The 21657-nt window shown below is 42.5% G+C and overlaps 1 protein-coding gene across 1 annotated transcript; it reads right to left on the reverse strand.

The window, feature by feature from the left end:
• Positions 1-31: 31 nt before the first annotated feature.
• Positions 32-21454, reverse strand: adam23b (ADAM metallopeptidase domain 23b; the record flags this gene model as incomplete). The annotated part of the gene is made up of 26 exons (XM_080038043.1): positions 32-77; positions 1973-2063; positions 3524-3635; positions 4601-4769; positions 4906-5025; positions 5547-5652; positions 5790-5853; positions 5989-6039; positions 6136-6216; positions 6308-6394; positions 6486-6557; positions 6666-6765; positions 9669-9720; positions 11013-11100; positions 11193-11277; positions 11791-11957; positions 12905-12973; positions 13399-13464; positions 13653-13720; positions 14193-14265; positions 14521-14584; positions 14728-14810; positions 15833-15896; positions 20001-20077; positions 20471-20682; positions 21379-21454. 26 exons carry the CDS (start codon positions 21452-21454, stop codon positions 32-34), a joined length of 2343 nt encoding a protein of 780 aa, XP_079894169.1.
• Between the last annotated feature and the right edge of the window lie 203 nt (positions 21455-21657).

Genomic DNA, 21657 nt, shown 5'->3' on the forward strand with positions numbered 1-21657 from the left:
AGTCCGTCTGTGATTGCCATCTCTCCTTGGGTTAAATGGCTGAGGCGTTGGGGTCGTATCGCCGTTTCTTCACATTTCTTATGTGGAGACAAGAAACAGGAGTCAGTGTGTTATAATCACTTCTGTACCACAGCTAGTGCAACTTGGACAAGCAACCACACTCATCTCTTCAGTTTAAACAAGTCTGTTGTTCTATACAGGAGCGGATAATCAAAGAGCTTTTTGAGGACTTCCATGATCAAACACTGAAGACACTAAAGTGAGGAAAGACTGGTCTATGTTGGCCAGTTCGGCCTTGACTGCAAATAGGCTGTCGGAGACATTTATATTCACAAACCTTTACCTCCCCATTCATGATGATTGACATTATGGTAAACGCACTTTGTATTTAGAATACACAACACCACATTTTTACATTGGCTTTTGTGGGAACATTTGTGACATTGGCTAGAGGTGACCTGTATGAAAACTTTTATCCAGATAATTTGATTAAAAGATCAAAACCTTCTTGTTTCAAATAAGATATTAACTGAGGTTTAAAGGTCTATGGATATAAATATCCGCCGACACATTCTTGCAGTCAACTGCCGACTGGCTGGTGGGTGCAACATCAGTTTATGGCGTGAAGAGGTGTTGGAGACATGTCTCATTACCAGTTTAGTTCCACTCAAAACATTACCATCTGGGAGGAAAGAGCTAAAATCAAATATACTCTAGAGGAGGGAAAGAGGAGACAACCACATAAACAACCACATCAGCAGCAGCAACAATAACTACTACCACAACAATGAATGGGAAAACAACAAACACGACACCAGGAGTGATGCATAACCTCCCCGTACTGTGGCTTGTTGTGGGGCTTCTATCACTGTCATGCACCTGTTCCAATAGTAGGCCAGTTGAATGTGGCACTATTGCTGTGTGTGGCTCATGCAGTGCAATGCGCCGTGTCTGTACCAGGTCTGTGAAGCAGGCAGCAATGGTAGCTGGTGTGGGCGGGTCCGAGAGTCCTGCTCTGCTTAAGGGCGGAGACTGGACATCGGCACAAAGGCTGCGCCAAAAATAAGGTCCTGGCTTCTCTCTCTCTCTCCTTGTGTTGCTCACACTACTCCATTTAAAAAGTCTCACCCTCAAACAGTATTGGATTGAGAAAGAGATCATGGAAGTGATGAGAGCTCGACAACCCCTGGACCATATCACTCAATGGGTTTGGCTCAGCCTTTGTGCAATGAACTCACCTCCTCAAAATGAACAAGTCAACATGCAGAAAATCTTTGCTTTTTTATTCTGTTTCTTTCTTTTATTCTGTTTGTTTTAGTGAAAACCATGATGCTTTGCTACCTGGCATGCTTTGGTGGCTGTAGGATTGTATTGCTCAGTTACTCCTTAGGCCTATTTAGAGTAAAATGTGTAACACCCCTGTTGCTCAAGACCGCAGGCTCATCAGTGGTAGATTGGAATGTATCTCACAAACTCTTTTATACAATTAAGTACATGTCCTGGCTACACAAATACCTATTTTTAGATTTCAGAGGGAAAATAAGACTTAAAAATGATCAACACTAGTATACAAAAAACTTATTTTGTTTTAAACCATTTAGTTGATACACATTTTCTTTCCCCTCTGTTATCAGTTCCTTCACTGAACATGCGTGTCAAGCATTGAGCACTGCCCGTCCCCGTCAGTTTGAGGTTCTGCGACAGATCCACAGACGACCCCCCCCCCCCCCACGTGAAACCTGGTGTCTCTCTAAATCAGGAACCAGGACTGCACACTGAATTAAGGTGAACAGTTCAGTTAGGTGTTTAGCATGTGTGTTTTTCTGTGTGCATCTCAGTAAAAGAATGCTTTATGGTTGTGCATTGTCCACCTTGAGGTCGTTTTTCTGTAGCAGGAGCTCAAACTCTGGTATCTAGAAGCAGCAGGGATGCTAGAGTTACAACAGGAGAGGGCATGCGGCGTGTTGCTTACTTAAAGCCCCATCCAGTCCCCCCCAGCACTATGGCAGCCACAAGGATGGCTCCGGCGATGGAGCCTATTATTAGATTGGTGGCACTAGGACCTGTAAAGGGTTATGGGGAAAAAGACATGAGTTTCTATACTCACTTACTGTATATATATATACATGTAACTATACAATGACCATTTCACATGGAACAGAAAACATAACCAGAAGTTTACGATTACAGTAAAATGACGGAATCTGAGAATGTATTTTGCATGCTTATTCAGCCCCCTTTTTAGTGTGTAACATTGAGATAATGAAGTAGAGGCTTGGGGAAATTTTAACATCTATTTGGTGTAGGTGAGATAGTGATTATCTGTGGTTTATCTGTTATGGTTGTGCAAAAGGACTCGAACCTGGGTATCCTTCAGTATAAAGGTTTGAATTCAACAGGTTTGACAGGAGATTGACATGTGATGTATACTGTATATATGGCCTGCAGTATGAGCAGTACAGATTGTTTTTTTGGGGGGCCCCAGTCACCACACAGCCAACCACTGACTGACAGGTCACTATAAGTGGACACTTCTCAGGACTGTTTTCCATCTAAATGCCCCACATGCCCCAGAAAGGAGAGGATCACAGGAGCAACCACATGACAACTAAGGAAGTAAGAGAAAGAAAGGGCACAGGAGGAGGAAGAGGGAGGATGAAGAAAGAGGCTTATAGGCATGGGGAACGACAGGAAGAGGAGGAGGAGGAGGAGGAGGAGGAGGAGGAGGAGGAGGAGGAGGAGGAGGAGGAGGAGGGGGAGGAATCCATCAATCAATCACACAACACTGAAAACATCCAATCACAGGACAATTATATGGTCATCACCGACACACAAGAAAAACACAAAGCCACCGGGACGCACAAACGGGCTCAGGCCGGCTCACGAGACCGCCCGCACACTGAGGCACCACTATGAGAGGAAGAGCTGTGAAAGGGTTAAAGATGCTTACTCTATTCCCCACCCTGTGCCTCCAAAAATCACCCCCAGGGCCAGAATGGTCCCTGCTACTGCCCCTATCAGCCTGTTAGTGGCCACGCTCACTGTGCAGAGGGAAAAGGAGCATTATTACCACCCTGTCAAAAACAAAACAGCAGGCTTCTGCTTCAGAGGCATGGATGAAGTGACACACGGTTCCCCTCTGTGACGCTGCCCACCCGCCCTTTACCACCTCTCCCCTGTCACCCCCCTGTGGACAAAGTTATGTACAGCTGGATTGTGTGTTCATTTCATCTTCTGAATCAATCTTAAACAAATGTTAACATCTCGCTTCTATATTCTCCTTCAGTCGCCATCTTACTTGGAATGTCTTTTGCGACCACCAGTACACCTGTGAAACTCACATCTACCAATCTATGCTGACTCGGATCTAACCGTGTGACTGTGTGAAGACACATAACAATATTGCGGAGCAGCGTACACAGTAGTTAAGTCAGTGTGAATGTCGGCTAAATGAAGTAAGCGAATATATGTGTGTTATTCATTACTATAGGAAGCCAGAGGTTAAAAGATGGGGGAAACCGACCCTTGGGTCCTTCGTCCTCAGTGGCCTCAGGCTCTTTAGGCGGGTCAGGCATGCTACAGTCTGTCCCCGCCCATGTGGTGTCACAGGTGCATGAGGCTTCATTGTTGCACACCTGTACAGATCAGAGAAATAGATGAGAGGACGAGGAGCCGGAGCATTAAATAAAAGATGCTGACACACTGGGGTACGTTATGGGAACTATCAGCATTGGCAACATTCCCAGCTGCCTTTACATTGTTTACTAAGAGAAAGTTAATATTTATATAATGCTGTTGTTCATCCTAGTTAAAAGGTGTAGACAGTGATTCTGGGGGATGCTTTTTGTCAAAATAAATTTTTTTGCCAAAATGAGTGAATATCTCCTTATGATCCGCTACCTGTACTGTGTGTTCGCTGAAAAAAAAAAAAAAGTGTTAATACTGTAAACAGCCTAGTCTCTGTAAACTGGGATGTTACTAGCAAAGTTTGGCCCGCTTTGTTTACATACCCATGTTTACATATCTGTTTACAGAGCCTCACATACTTTCTACTATTTAGTATGGTAGAAAAAAGATTTAGTATGTCCCGATTCTTGTGGCTAGGTTTAGGATGGTTAGAAAGACCTGGATGTCTACTACATCCGGCCAAGATTTTTAGTGTTGAAAACAGCATCCTATTTGGGCGATTCTGACCCATAATACAGTGCGAACCTGAAGTGACGTCACATCAACGGAGCCCCCATATGAAAACAAACGGGGATGCAACGGATATAAAAGCAAGAGGCAAGATCAAGGCGCAATGTTATGATGAAATAAATAAGTAAAAGTATGTCCCAATAGTATGCCTACTGCATCCCAACTAGATTATTTTTATCGTCGGATCACTCGGATGTAGTATGTACAATAGAAAAAAGAAAGAGTATGCGATTCGGAACGCAGGGCAGAAAGATTTTTTTTTCACTACACACACACTGATTTTAACAAAACCATTTTTTGTCAACAAGCGTTCTCCAGAATCACTGACCTTACCTTAAACTACCACATAAAAGACACCAGGCACAAAAAGCAAACTGTGGGTTAATGTTGCACCAGGACTCACCCCATGGGCAGAGCACACCTGTCCGTTAGGTCCAGTGGGGCAGGTGCTCATGTTGAGTAACTGGATGGGCAGACACTTGCGGTCAAGGCACATCATCGACGGCCCACAGGGAGTCCCATCCTCCACGTAGCCTATATCAGTCTCATCGTCTAAAAGAACATGGCCACCACTGAGAGAGGAGGGAATGAAAATTCATACAAGGATGAATTAACCAAACATTATAATGCCAGAACTACTGACTGTAGCAATTCTTTAGGTTTCCAGGAAATGAACAGGTCTTGGGATACCGTTTTCGGGATGTTTACCTGCAGTCTACCAGTCTGCCTTGATGGTTGAAGGAGGCTGGTGTTATATCTCCTTTCATTAGTCCAATGCGTGGAAAGCGACCAATGTTGGAACACAAAAGGTAACCACAGAACACATCGCTGCAAAACACAACAGAGGGACATTTATACAGATGCCAATCTTTCACTTAATATATATTTTGACTTCTTAGGTCTATCATCAAATGCTGCTTATCTTAAAATCCATCCTTTTAAAGTTTTACAGTTCTCCTAATGATTACTATGGCTAGATGATTGCTTTACATTAGTCGATTACAACTACTAACCTCAATCATTAAATGTATTTGACTTGACAGGAGAGCCCCTTCAAAGAAAGCCATTACATTGGTCTGTTAAAAATGTTGCACATGTTTGTATTGTTTTGTACTACAACACTTCAGCTAAAAAAAACTGTCGACAGCAAACCTCTTACAGCGACCTCAATCTATTATTGATATCAAACTTCTCCGCAGTCTAGAACAGCTATTTTGTGTTTGTGATGTCATCATCACAATGTGAAGTCTACATGGGCAGGGGGCAGCATGCACAGGGGTAGGGGGGCACTAATGTGAGGTGAGCAGAAAGACGATGAAACAATCAATCTGTTTTCCTTTCAAACTCACTGTTTGCTACACTGGATCCATTTATCTCCATCCCTTCCACAGTTGCCCTTCTCTGTGCCCTCCGTGTTCAGCTTCTCATAGCAAAACTTCTCTGAACCTCCAGACTCTGAGGAAGAGGGGAAAGTGGTGAACTGCACAGCACCCACCGCTCACTCTCTTTTTCTATACAGCTCCTCTGTATGATGATACTCTGACAACTCCACTGATGTGAGCTCTTGTGAACATAAGGAATCTGAATCTTACTTGACCCCCAGATGTATTTACACTGGTTCTCTCTGGTCTTGCATTCTCCGCTGTAGCAGCGGCCCTGCAGAGAGAGAGAGAGAGAGAGAGAGAGAAAAGGAGAATAAGAGAGTAAATACATTCTCCTATCTGCTGCTCCCAAACTGCTATTCTGATTCAGGGCTGCTCATTTTCTACCTTTTCTTATCAGTCTGCGTACCTGGTTTACCTGGCAGACGTAACCATCTTGTTTATGAAGGTTGGGAGGGCACTGCAGACGGTCACACACATAACACTTTTTTATTAACCACAAGCATTATCTCACTTTTTTACTATGAACAAATGTAACAGTGCAACACAAGATCACCTGCCCAGAGTCCCCAGAGCAGGTCTCTGAAATGTCACAGTCGTTCATAGCATAGCGGCAACTGTAACCTCGCGGATAAAACTGGCGAGAAAAAGCAGAGAAGATAATTATCATGTTTCAGAAGTTAAAATGAATATTCCGTACTGTAAAACCTGAAGACCAAACTCATTACCAGACATGTGTTATTGCAACATGGGCCGTCGCTGCAGTGTGCACCGTTGGAGAGGGAACACTTCTTGCAGCATTCCTTGTAGCACTCCTGAAAAATAAAACAGGGAAAACAGCTCCCTCCATTGGAAAAAAAGGCAGACGACAACAAATGAGATTTAACCGAAGTAAAAGAAACTCACCGATCTCCCTCCGCAGTCGCACTCCTCTCCCACTTCTACAAATCCATTACCACATTCCGTTGGCTCGAAGAGCTACCGGAGGAAGCACGACAGGAGCGTGTGAAGGATAGAGCGCTCGTGTGTAATTCATGACGCTTGTGACACGTTAAAAAGAGAGGAGCAGAGTTGTGAGCCTCTAACCTTGGTTGGCCTGTTAAACAGACAAGATCCTCCACCTTTCAGGAGGAATTCCTTGTAGTCTGATATGCTGCATTTGGAGAAGCGCCGCGGGTGTTGGACCCTGAAGAGAAAGAGAATAAAGGATGATTGTTAACCTGAATTGGGGTGCAATGTGAGTATAATATAATAGAATAAAAACGAGTGCTTTTTTAACCACCATGAGCTTTACAGTAGCAGATCTTTTGCTCCAATGCATTGCTTACCTAGTGTGACAACAGAGAGTTCCACAAGTTTTGTTTTGCATTTCTCTATTGTGTTATAGCCACGTTTTTCTTTCTCAAAGCTATTTATTATTGACTGGAGACTCTGCTAACTATTAGTATTTACTGTATATGTATATACTGATGAGACAGGGTTCACCAAGTTAAAGCTCACATATTATGCACTTTGCTGTCAATTTTATATGGTCTAAGTAGTCCCTAATACTTATTTTTTTAGATGTTTGCTGAAAAACCCGTTCAGATCATTTATTGTAGCAAGCCTCTATACCCTGATTGTCCTCTGGTCTCAGGATGACCTATATTTGTGCGATCTGGCTGGCCCCTCCCACCTCTCTGCCGGGCTTTCTTTATATGTCCATGGGGCTCTCCCACCGTCTCTGCCGTGCTCTCGCGATACTAGAGAGACACTGCGTGACTGCGAACACAGTAGCTGTATCCCATTACAGGAGACCGGGTCCTTGGAAGGACGCGGTCTCGCGGTCTATGAAGGCTATAGCCTATGAAGGCCGATTCGAAGGCCGAACCAGGGCCGAACGAGCGTTGTTAAACGGGACGGTCTCCGCAGGTCTCCGTTTACGAGCATTTCCGGTTTGCGTAACAAGCCGTTACCTTGCGTGACGACTCGCCGCTCCTGTGCTGCCTAGCAACCCTGATTGCTGCCAACGGAAACAGCCTTGTCAACAGAGGAAAAAAGAAAAAGAAGTTGCCTACCAGACGAAAAGAAAAAAAAGTACAAGAAAAAAAGAAAGGAAGATAAAAGTTAAGAAGATGGAGCAATACGTTGCTGTTTTGTTATTTTTTATTTTATTGTATGCCATCTCTGAAAAAAACGCAATGAATCATGGGATATGTTGGGCTGCGAAGGATACATCTGATGCAGCCTTCAAAACCGTGAAACGAAGGCTGCATTTTTCGGCCGCATATGAGGAGCCTTGCAAGGAGCCTTGCAAATGGAACAACCTTTGCGCGCCGCTATGACGCAATCGGTCTTCAAATGCAGCCTTCGTAGACCGCAACCCCTGTATTGAGATTCACCCAGTGTTTACCCGGAGCTAAGCCATACTTTTAACAATTTGACATGACCTGACATGATTAAAACCAGTGAAAACAGTAGCTTCAAAGTTTGATTTCTACATGAATATCTTCCCATCCTTTGTCATGTTAAAAACGAGTCACTATTAGACTGCAAGGGGAAAGCTAAGTTAGTGTATTAGGAGCAAAACTTGGTGCTACAACCGAAGCTACATGGGCGCTAATGCTAAAAATAAGACTCAGACGATTTAAACCAGTGAAAACAGTAGCTTCAAAGTGTGATTTCTACAGGAATATCTTTCCATCTTTTGTCATGTTAAAAACGAGTCATTTTCAGACTGCTGTGGGGAATATAAACAGCGTGTTATGAGCAAAAGCTGGTTGCTTGTCCCAAAGCTAATAGCTATACACCAGTCAGGCAAAACTACCAATAAAAACTATTATTTTAGTTTCACCGTTTAAAAAAAAGCACAGGTAGCTTCCTATCCGTTGTGTTATTAAAAACGAGGCATTAATAGACTGCTGTGGTTAAGATAAATTAGTGGAGTATGAGCAAAAGCATTCTGTGTTGGTGTATGTAACATTCAGGCTGTACTAAGGGCATCTTGTCGCTTAGCGCGGAAAACAACATGGCTGTCGCTCGGAAAATTTTCCATCGGATCTCGGGGGCCGTGGACCAATAAGAAATGGGGGGGTGGGGTTATCATATACTACTGCACGGTGGATGTTTCTGGGGGGGAAGCATGGACATATAAAGAAAATATGGGGATGTGGCTGTGCCGACTATTACGTAATAGTCGGCGAGAATTCTGACTGGAGTATATTGGGGGGGAGGGGTGGGGGTTTCAGAAAGGGGGAGAGTGAGAAAAGGAGAGATTGTTATTTTTTTTATATTTTGGCAGTCTCTAGGCACACCGTGGACCCATGGATATGTTAGAACACATTTAAAAAGTGCATTTAGCATAATATGTGACCTTTAAGTTGTCTTTTTAACCACATTACATGCAGTTTGATACCTATTTTCATTATTTTACTTTTGCAAAGTATGACAGCATGATGGAAAACTAGTGGGGACGAAATGGCCTGGAATAATAATTATTATATTACCTTTTTCAGTACCTCCCATTAGTACATAACAATAATTCCAAGTAACATAATGAATTTAAGTACGGTAACTTGGACCGCGATGAGCGATTGAAATGATGAGCTTCCTAGCTGATGAAGTGACAGTGTTTGCAGCAGGTCTGGTGGTTCTGAATGAAATGCTGTCAAATTCACTGTCGAAACAATCCCACTATAACTGTATGTCATCACCCAGCTGCTCGCAACACGATTGAAAAACATTTTATCACAATCATTAGAGCCTATTACTGGCATAAAAAAAATAAGACCTTTGTAAATTAAATGTAAGGTCTTTTTGTGAGGAAATAAGACTTTTTACTGTAAGACACACACATATCTGGAGAGAGAACTGTCAGAATATAATGAGAACAATGTTAAACTAAACAGCAGTAGTTGATTCCTGGAATTAAAATGCAATTGGTTTGATAACATCAGACATTAAATCTGCAGTATTTGCGCCAGTATCCCGGTTTGTGGTGTGTGTGTGTGTGTGTGTGTGTGTGTGTGTGTGTGTGTGTGTGTGTGTGTGTGTGTACATGTGTGTGTGTGTGTGTACATGTGTGTGTCTCAGGGGTATATTGGCCATTACCCAGTATCTTCCATTATGCAGCCAGTCCACGAGTCAGCACAACCACATTCCTCTGCAAACAGGAAAGAGAGAACAGATAAACTACTGAAAGAGGTCAGGGGAGAGGGGCAGAGGTAGTGCACAAAAAAAAGACATCAAACATGTTTCAATAAATTATTTTAACATGACTGCATTTCCACTCAAATAAATCAGCGTTTAATCAGTGGATTTAGCATCTGGTTTTTCAAAGCTTTCAGCCGAATAACCAAAAATCTTCATCGAGCTTGGTTAGTTTGAGGCCTATAAATATAGAATCTCTCTGATGGTCGAGCTTGCAGTCTTGTAACATGGCGGTGGTTTGTCTCATTAAGAACTGGGAACTTAAATCAATGAATCTGTCTCTAGCATGACTCAACCAAGTCTATTTTCTGAGCACTTTTATCTAGAAACTCTCTGCATCTCCCCATCTGTCACTCCTGACACAGAAAAGAGTTATATGAGAGAGGGTTTGGTCAGGTTTTTGTTTTAATGACTCAACACCATCTGCCCTTTCAAATGCCTAAACATCTTTACCTTTCGGACTACTGAAGACAACGTCCCTCTTTAAAATGTTATTTACTGAAAACTGAACCATCTCATATTCAGGCCATCAAAGGAATGTTTTTTTAAATAAGATGTTAAGAACTGTGACACAACATATCTTACTTATGACTTGAGGTATGTAACCATTTGTTTTGGTTTGGTTTTACTTATTTACTTAATCTGCTCTCACCCATCAGTAATTTTACAATTGATGCTCGAAGCAGTGAAAAAGGAACTTGCTTCTAAAACAACCGTGTCTCCAATTCATCTGGAGGTCAAACCACAGACCACTTTGTGGACGGGTTTCTTAAGAAGAATTGTCTAACAAACATAAGAAATAGGAGGAAAAAGCATCAGATGTCTCGGTGCACGATATCTCAAAACCTCAGCAAATGACATTACATTTTTCTGGCACACAGTGTTCTCCAAAGTAACTGCATTTAGCTTTGGTACTACAAGAGCTCCATGTCATCAAGAATTAAATGGAGTCTAGTGGATGCATCCCTCCAAATGAATGGTTTTTCAAATGAGAGAGAAAGATGTGCTGGCATAGCTTGTATAGGTGTAGACTAACAAGGTTGGGTGTCAGTTTGGACAGCTGTACTCCGCTGTCCTGTATTTAGTGAGAAGCTTATTCTACCCATGTGAGGCATGAAGAGAAAAGAGCCTGCACATAAATGCATGGTCACATGGTCCTCAATGGAACAAAATCTTAATACAACTAGGCGTACGTGGAAAGATGTGAGATGTTTGTGATTTGACTGATGTGGGTGTCATATATACTTCTCTTGGATGCTGGGTCCCACTGGATTCCCAGGTTCTGCGCCAGGCTCTGTGATAGAGACCCTGCCATAGACAAGCTGGTGCCATACTGTGGACATAGCAGAGACAAGGGATTATTCACCTTCAGTCACACACTTTATAATACACAGTGATGCACTATGTTAAGACAGCACATCTGACCTCGTTGACTCCGACCCCACGGCTCACAGAACACATGCCTCCAAAGTATGCGGCGCTGCTTCTGCGGTAGTGGAAGGTCACATTCCTACAAGAATAATGAAAAAAGATTGATTATAGATATTCCTTTCTGAAGACAGAGTATCGTTTCATGTGGCTTGCAACTGCGGTTGCAAGCCACATGCACAGTGAGTGAGCAGATGTCATGTGAACTGAAAGACATATTTTTATCTCAGGGATATTTATGAGAACAAGGTCATGGCATGGATCAGGCCGCATGACAGAATATGTCCAACTATGATCTTGGTTCATTTTTGTATGCATCAGCTATCTGTATTGTATTTTTTTTCACACACCTTTTAGAATGAATTAGGTTCATACACTTAGTGACTCGAGGAAAAATACAAATAAATACAATGGCAACTATAACACATAGTATGTTTACAACCAGCACATACAACATTCATAGGAACATATAAATATTGTAAATTATTATAATAGCGCTTAAATATATTATAATACTGAAAATGTTTCTATATTAATAAAGAGGAAACACCAAAGGGTGATGGAAAGGGTATTTTAACTGAAATAAAGAACTTACGAGATGAGGTGCACAGCGTCGGCATGGACCTTGATGCTCTGCTGACGGTACTTGGCAAAATCCCGCAGCATCTCCAGCGGCATCACACTGATGGGGATCTGATCCTTATCGTTCCAGATCTCCATGCCAACCAGCACCACACGTGTGTGGAGTTGCTCTTTGAAGATCTGCCATTGAAGCGGTGCAGTGAATGAGAGGAATAAAGAAAGACAGAGAGAGAGAGAGACAGAGATAGAGAGACAGAAGAAGCAACAGCACGGGGAAAGGAGAATAACACTGGGTGTGATTTTGAACCTGCACTGTCTGAGGTGGACGGATGAGGGGATGCAACACATTGGGAACAAGGAGGAACAGGGCAGTGTTAATGCACAGGACGAGAACACAGAATGAACACGGGCACAATCCACAAAGGACTAACAATAAGACAACTATGGGGCCGACTCAGGGTTAGAGAGACACTCCAATATGACACGAGGTATATTCCTGCGCCATACTGGCTAACACAGTATATCAATGGGTGCACACGTGAAGGACATATGTGGATGTTACCATTGTCATGTTGTATGGTATTGCACATAGGCTACCTTAGCATCTGTGAGGCTGTATAAAGGCACAGTGGAGCTTTGAGCAAAATGCTACATCAGCAAGCTAACATTTCTCATAATCACAATAACAATAACAATGCAAACTGAAACAGAGGTTTATCAGGTATAATGTTTACGGTTTGCTGTCAAAGCTAACACACTTAAAAGTTGTTGCTGGTGTTGCTAATTGGGATTATTGCTTTGGGGAAAATTAATTTCTGCACCAAACTGAATCAATTGATCTTGTAGATATTTTACTGGATACAGGCCTGCTGGTGGTGCTAGATAAAAAAGTCTGGGGATCGTAAAAGTGGTTGGGATTTATCCTCTGGGGACCTCTGTGTAAAATTGGAAAGCAATCCATCCATTAATTGTTCAGTGTTGACCAAAATGGTGGAGCGAAAAACTGACCTTGCCGTTCCTAGAGCCACTGGCTGATGAAAAAACAACTGATTGTAGCCTATATTTTTTTATTGATCTATATAAAGCACACAACACACATTCAGTCGGTAACAAAAGAGTTTACTCACAGCATCCACAAGATTCACCACTGACTTGGCAAAGTTCCTTGTGTGCTGCTTGGTCCTGTGTCGTTTATACTGCCGGCACAAAGAAACAATACAAAGGCATATACATCTGTATTTATGTATCATCTGCAGTGATTTGTAGGCGCTCACTCAATTTACTATGCAACATTCAATATGACAGCTCCCTCTTGTGGAAAAATGCAAAGTATGCATGAATGTTTAATGAGTTTTCTGATGTACTGTATACTGTATATATGTGGAAATGTATGATTTTAATGTGGCTATGTTTCATGTGTTTTATTATGACTAAATTGGCAATAGCTTGAAATTCTGTGATGCTGTACATTGGAGATTTGTTGATCAAGTGTCTATGTGGGATCATCTGTTCATATTTATAATCATAATGAGATTTAATGAAAATACCAGGTATACAGTATGAAACCAAAAGATTTTCAGGTATTGTTTTAGTTGCTCTTGCTTTTATTGACAACACATACCATACTGTGGTCACTGACAATCATGATCTCCAAATACTTCATCTCCTCAAATACACTGCGAGGCATCTGCAAAATAAAAACCATTAGCAAATTATCAGGAAGTGTCCGAAATAGGCCATCTTCAACAGTCTATTTTGGAGTCCCAGTATAGTACACTATTGCAAAGCGATTAAACCCAACGTATAACAATTCAAGGGTGGGTGAACCAAAAGTGTGTTGCATTACTTCAGATGGATATGAGATCAGACACTTACTGCTCGCTTTTTCCTGCGTTTGAGCCAGGATAAGTCATCCAATTCTGAGAAGAGCTGCTCCTCCTCAACTGTGAACACACACAAGGGACCAGTGCTGGCTTCAACACACATGAAATATTTACAACTGGTTACGGTTCTTTCATGAGTTTAAGCCCACCCCAAACCTTGTTTCTATTTCCCAGAATATCCAACATTGTTTCACTAAATTTTTAATGAAGTACTGTTTAAATGTAAGTGTGCTTGAGCCATTAAACTTGGGAGTAGGAGCAATACACACACATATATAAAGAAAAGTAGTTTGGTCCATTTGATAACTTCCCTTTCTATCACTGTAAAATGAATTCCAGTTAACTCCTCACTGAAACAGCCATTGCAATTGAGCTTTCTTGAAAGCTTGTGGCCATACTTGTATGTGTTGTGGTGAACATACGTAAGGGGAGGGTAATGTCAGGGTCAAGTGAAGTGTAGCGATGGTCAGAGGTGGAGGACTGATGGCGTAGGTCATGCAAGATGATGGACGACAGCAAAGGAAATCCTTACCCTGATCCTCAGAATCATTGTTCCAGTCGAGGGAGGCTGTTCTTCTTAATGTGTGAGGCCTTGCAGCTGTATCCTGCATGGTTGAGGCAAACAAGGATTAAGACTATTAGAGTGTGGTGCTGGGACAGTTGAATTGTTATTACTGAGGGTTTATTCTTGAAAATCATCCTTGAAAAACAGGGATGTCCTTGGACTGATTGGGATATCCTCAACTCTGAATGTAAACAGCAGAGGGTGTTGTGCATGTGTTGTTAAGGTGACACCTCATGAGTATAGGTCAACACCTTTTGAGTCATGCATATTTTGCTTCTCTGCAGGAAGAACTTACAATTGAATGAGTCTGTTGCGAGGGCTCAATTAGATACATATGGAGTCCATCGTCAAACATCCCACTGCCGGTCAGAGAGAGAGAAGAAAAGGAGAGAGAGAAGGCAGTCAATATTGAGTCAATAGGAGCAGAGAAGAGTCCATCCAGAATATTATACTCATATTCTGAACACGGCGAGAATAACGCACAAGTCTGCTGTTCACTTACTGCAGCCCATTGCAGGTAGATAAGGCCACGCGGGAGTTATCGTTCCCCCTCACCTGGCCGTGGTAATAACAGTGCTCACCACCCTGAAGGCAAGAAGACACAGTGCTTATGCATCAGTACAGCAAACCGCAGTCGAAGCATGAGCAACATTACTGGCCAACACAACACACACATATAATTATACATTGATGGATCACTCAGAATCGCCCTTACGCAGTGACTTTGTCATATTTATTTTTTTAACTTAATTACCATTTTCGAACACCTCAAAGGAGGTAACAGCTTGCCTCACAGATTGCCCATTTGGTATATTTGCGATGCTTTTCTGCGGGCGGTCTTTTGCTTGTTAGGATTGTGGAGTGAATACATCGCTCGGTGGGTTCCTGGCACTATCTGTGACTCAGCTGTCAGAATCCAGGGTGAGCAGAGGACATTCTCCCCCTCCCCTCCCTGTCTCTCCTTCTCTCACTTCAACCCATCCCACGCTGCACCGCTACTGCAGAGGGCTTTTTCTCTCCCTGCTCACGTGACCGGCACTCCAGCAGGAGGCTGCAGGAGAGCAAAAAACCCTGCTGATTCAGCTACAGCGTGCCCAGCCCCAGCCCTCTGCCTGAATCAGCAGCAGCAGCAGCAGCAGCAACCATCTCTCATTCCCAACCTGTTTTCCACCCCCTCTATCCATCTCTTCTTTCCTTCGGTTCTACAAAAAAGAACCGTATAATTTCATATATATGCATAGATTCATATACTTTGATGTACCTTAAGTTTGTCTGTCTATTTATCTACACTTATATATATCCTTGCACAACACCTGCAATGTTGCTTTCATCTCCAGGTAAAAAAATACTGTTACACATAACATTCAAAGTGATAACCGGTAATTGATTACAGGAGATTAATTCTCACACCTTTTTTAAAGGCCACTTTCTAAAGATGAAACAAAGCCTTTTTTCGTGCCTTTTGATTCACTGCCAATGTGCATGACTGTTCAACATAACATAAAAAACAGTAGGACACACTGCACAAGCTAAAGGAAGAATCACACAACTAGACTAGAAGATGAAGTGTCTCACAACAGTGTATTTACAAATCGAGAAGACGTTACCTTTGACAGAACAGGTTTGCCTCCCTCATAGTGGATCTCGACATAATCTGAGGACAGCAAGTCACTGTGAAAAACAAGAGATTGCGGTTGGTTAGGCTGGAAGGGAGTGATGCAGCGACAATAAAACACACACAAGGGTCAGGCTATTTTTTGCTGTTCTCTGACTCACATGTTGTGGTTCTAAACTGAGCGGTGAGTACTGCTTGGCTTGGCTTTTCAACAAGAACACTCATAACCACTGTGACTGGATTAGCCTACACATACACTCTCATGGATGCTCAGAAGAGAGGCGGCGATGTTCAATTTTGAGTGCCCTCAGGAACAAATTATGATGCATTTGCTCCTGATTGTAATTAATCATCACAGGCGGCACAAGTGATACTGCATTTGTTAGAATTTAAATAAAAAAATCTTTCAAAAAACAGAAATAAATGCTCCCGTAACAAGATGCAAGAAACAGAACTCATTAATTTTGCAAAGTGGCCTTAGGTTCTCCTCTGAAAATACATTCTCAACGAGTGGCTCTTCCTTAAAAAAATCTCCCAAAATAAGACCAGTTGTTGAGACACAGCACAAATAAAAAGGAACAGAAACATGCGACTGCTTCTGAAAGCAGCCCAACCCGACGAAGCCTAATGTGATAAATAATTTGCGAGGCCTCGGCTTCACCTTGAACACAACAGTCCTTCCCAACAGTTCCCTGCTGTCTGAGTCAGCGTCCCTCACTTCTCCACACACTCAATCTGTTAGCTGACGGCTGACTTCCAGGGACCCTGATTTCTGCCACAATGGGCGCTTTTTCCCCACCCCTGAGTAACCTTGCAAATCAAAAACATCCTCTTCACAGTGGACAAGTAATAGCGTCACGGCACCATTAAAGGGATAGGGTGGAAGAGGTTGGTGTGACATGTTTGAGTGATGCTCGGCGGCATGTAAGCAGGAAGTGCACCATTATGAGAGGAGTGTCGAGGCGGCCTGAGAGAAATTCGTGAGTGAGGGTCTAATTATAGCCTGAGAGATGAGGCAGGGCGTGGAGAGAGGGCCACATTAAAGTGTATCTGTGTTTGTATCGGTGTATGTGTGTGTGTGTGTGTGTGTGTGTGTGTGTGTGTGTGTGTGTGTGTGTGTGTGTGTGGGAGATAGAGAGCGAGAGAGTGGTGGTGGTGGACGGCATTGCGGAGCCTGGATGGGTAAAGGCGCTGAAATGTGAATGTGTGGAGATGTGTGTGTGTGTGTGTGTTTAAATGTCTGTGTGAGCTGTGAAAGTGTGCAAAGACCATGAGAACAGAGTTCTGCCCTGAGGTCTATCACAGGAGACTGCCACAATGCAGTAGCAGCAGTGAACAGAGTGAGGCAGACAGCAAAACACCAAAAAGCAGGTTCTCACCTCTGGCAGCATATCAAATGCAGCTCCTGTAGCCACACAAGCCGTTTTAATTACTCTTCATACATCTAGCTTGTGGAAATAATGGAAAAGTAAATGGAGATAAAGTCATCAGCACTAACAGATGTTCACTTTTCTCACCCACTAGTCCATTTCTCTCAGTGTCTGATACATATTAAACATATTTTCACTAGTAACAACAACTTCCTTGGTTTGCAGTGCAAGGTACAGTAAAAGGTGAGTGGATAAAGTAGCACCTATTGCCAGTTTGCAGACCTATCTATTTTTAGATCAGCACTGTCACAGCTACAACACCACCAAGCAGAATTCAAACCCCTGTTCTCTACACAATAAATAAATAAAGAAGTGAAATGGCACACACTAAAGTGGGCTCATGTATCTCACAGATAACCTACAGAAAGAGCATACAGCTGAGAATCAAGGTCACACCTTCACAGCCTCTCTGTTGCTGTAAGAACTGCTGCTTTGACTGAGCCTCCTCAGACCATTGTACGGGACAACATTTATTACAACACGCCTTGTTGTGTCTGTCACTCTACTGTCAGATTGTGGGATCTGTGACTGACAGGGCCAGAGATGTTCCTCCTGTGTCTGGCTCAATGCTACTTAACATATGCTGCAAACTATATGTGTACATATGCACATACACAAAACACAAACACAAAAAAGGGTGACAATATTTCACTTCTTGTTTATTTTTCATTTCTATTAAACCTCACTAAATGTATTGCATTTAGAACAGATTGAAGACACACTTAAAGGACCAGTGTCTTCCATATACAAACATGAGCATCAACTTAATAGCACATTCATAGTTCCTGTCTCCTATGTTATTTAACCTTGTACATTTGTACAAGACGTGCTTTTCGCTGTGGTTATCTGCTGAAACCTTCTCTGTGTTTTTAAAGTGTCCGAGAAATGCTGCTCAAACTACAACAAAAAACGTCAGGGAGTAATTTCCCTTCATTAATGTGTGTCAGCAGCTATCACACCAAACAACATTGCCCTCAACACACCGGGTAAAGCTCTCCATACTGTCTGCTTAAGTGATGACATTACATGACATTTTTGCAGTATCAAAGTTCACAGTAGCCTAGATTTATAACACTTCCTCTTTCTTTTCTTCATAGTCGGACAGAAAAAGCTGCAGGCTGCAAAACAAAGACTGAATACCAGCACATGGACTTGAAATTCGAAATGTGGGGTTTAAACATCCAACAGCTCTCAGCCGTGCAGACAATATAATATTACAATATTTTATCACAGGATCCAGCTTTGAATCACATTAAGGGACCTGAAATTCAATTAGCTTTTTTAAGCCCTTGTTCACATGCACATTAATCCTTCACATATGTAGACCGGCTACTTTGTGAAGGGAAAAAATCAATATCATTGAGTGTCCGGAGCTTCATGTCTCCCTGAATGGGATGGTGATCACAGAGCCCCAGTATAATAGTCTCTTTGCTTAGCTTGGTGCAAAACAATTCAACCTCATTAAAGACAGAAGGAGACTTTTTTTTGTTCCACATCATTTGTTCAAACATTTTGTCTTTGTCTGGCGGCAGAACTGACATTTCTCTTTGCACTTCGAGGATTCTGGAATCTGGCACGATGGCCGATTCAATTACGGCTTCTTTGATCACATTATCCTTGACTGATGCTGCATTAATCACACATCACAATACATATCGTTTACAAAACAACAGTCTTGCACAGACAGGAATCAAAGGTGTCGTCATTTTTAGGTTCCAGCCTCCACCGATGACACATATCGCTTGCTTAAAGGAACTTGTACAGATACGTACATCCGAGGCCAGACTGTGTCCTGTGAAGACTTTGATGCTTATGTTTGAGCATTTGATAAAGGGCTATATAAATCCAATGTATTATCTCATAGTGAAACAACTTAATGATGTTTAGACACAATTTCAGTTTTTCTTTCAAGTCCATCAATGAGTACACCGCCAAAAAAAATTCTGAGTCTCACACTGGTCATATTTGGGATATGATGTAAACATGAAACAAAGAGCAATCTGGTTATTTAACTCTTTTTATACATGATTCCAATATTATGAAGCTTTCTGATGTGTCCTGAATGATGAACAGTTATTACAATCATCAGAGTGTCACTTACTGACCATGTCTTTCTCCAATCCAAAATACATTTTACTTCTACTCTTCTTAGTAGCCATACATTATGAAATAAAACCTTAATTCACATAATTCCTTCTATGCTTACCAACAATACATTGGATAGCTTGCTACAATATTTTGTATAATACAGATGGAGAGGGTCAGTGTGGATCTGTCGAGGCAGGAACGTTTGTAGGGCGTTAACACAGCTTAACCTGAGATGAATAGATACTGACGTTCTAGAGTTTTCAACCGTCAGTATAATACTGTCAACATGACCTTGGCAGCAGACACTGTTATGGGATACGTACAAATCACTCAAAATGAAAGTTTACAAGTTTGTTATGATTGAAGGGAAATTTCCATCCTTTTGTATCGCCCACAAATGTGTCTGTAGTGACTTTTTGGGGGCGCGGGGGTTGGGTGCTAACTCTGCACTTGTCAACTCGATAGCAAAGATTCCTACATAATCCTACAGCTTTCTAAACAAATACATTAATCCTTTCAAAATCGTGTCTCTGAGTCTGACCAAACAATACACTCAGAAAGTAGTCCCCTTGTAATGGCCATTTGTTTATCACTAGCTACAAAAAAAAATTACTGTGCTTAGAATAGATGAGAAAGACTTACTTGTTCAATGCTAGATCCAGGACGAATCTGGAGCCAAAAGCCTCTAACTGGAAACTGGCTTGGGCTAAGTGGACGTGCTGTAAGACATTAAAAAAAAGAGTAGTCACTGCAGAGAATGGCAGCTTGCAAAGTATATGAGATAGATGTAGGCATCTGCTAGGCAAGCAACACATCCTCAAGAGTCTACCTTGAACATGCGCACAAAATAACAGATGTGGTGGATGAATGGCAGATGGTAACGTACAGTGGGTGTACTGGAAGAAAGGCTTTCCTCAGCATGGTTGCACTGGCATCGTTTCGCTTCTTACACACATGATACTTGTCTGTTAACGTGCTGCTGTGCATATTTGCTTTGTCTGACATTGTGCCTTAATATGGACGTTAAACTTCAGCCTTGAGCACACAGCATGTTACGAAGGAACCAAACATTCACAATGGAATTCTGAAGAAAAAAAAAATTGCTGACTTACCTGGCCCTCTGTGGCTTGGTTCTTGGCCCGCGTGTCCAGGTCATGGTAGGTGCTCTCCGAGCCCTCGTTAAGGTAGTATATGAGCCGCGAGGGGTAGGTGATCACATGCTCTGCTGCATGCTGTGTTCTGTTGTCTGTAGCAGGTGCTGCAGTCGCCTGTTGCTTCAGCAGAGCTGCGTCCCCCTCAACCTTGTCCCTGACTCCTGGAGAAACTGCAAGAGAATTCCCAACGCAGGGTAGTGAAAAACCTGAGCGGTCCACACACATACAGAATGAGCTGTCATCCTTTATTTATGATGAACCACATTGATAATACTGAGGCAAGTGACCGCCGAGGCGCCACTGCAATTCTTCAGGACACTGTTCTGTCAGATTGGGTACATCATGCCGTAGTACACCCACAACCACAGGGCAGCAGCTTAGCTGACTTTGAATATAAAATATAAATTGATTCATTTCATTGAGAGGTACTTTTTGATATGCTGATATCGCCAAAGTGAAAAACTCTGCACCAGACAGATTCATACAGTGTAATTCAATAATTATACACAAAAGCCTCAGACAACAACAGCACATAATATCATGCACTTGAGAGAAAAGAGTCTCAGTCACTGCTCAATTCAATTGCAGTAATCATACATAATAAAGAGCCCTTTTTATAAGCTGGACAAAAGATGCTGAGAGGCTGTAGTCTTCCTCATGCACCATCACGTTGAAGATGCCGCATATTAAATCAAATAACTCCTCTTTTTTTTGGAAGGGAGGGGAGGAGGGGTTGGTGATGCCGTGCACCTGCATTAGGCTACAATGTCACATATTATTTTTAGCTGAACACATAAAGTCAAAAGGTGTCTTAAATGAGATGTGAGTGACAGGAAAAAAGGCAGCAAAGCGATTGCAATACGTACCGGATGAGGCAAGTGATGGATGAAGCCAAGGCGAGAGGATGCTCACGAGCAAAGTGGCCAGAATTATCAAATGCATGATTCATATTTGATAGCTGAAATATCTCGGTATCAACACATCAACGCAGTAAATAGCTTGCGGCCCATCGTGGCGGAGCAGGTGCCGTGTAGGTGGCTTTCTTCATGGATCCGGGAGGCACCGGGATGCTGCTGCTGCTGCTGCAGTAGCGGCGGACGAGGAGGAGACTGGGGAGGAAGGGAGGGAGGGGAGGGGGCGAGCAG

This window comes from Ammodytes marinus (genome assembly GCF_949987685.1).
Source record: "Ammodytes marinus genome assembly, chromosome: 12".
NCBI classification, from domain to species: Eukaryota; Metazoa; Chordata; class Actinopteri; order Uranoscopiformes; family Ammodytidae; genus Ammodytes; species Ammodytes marinus.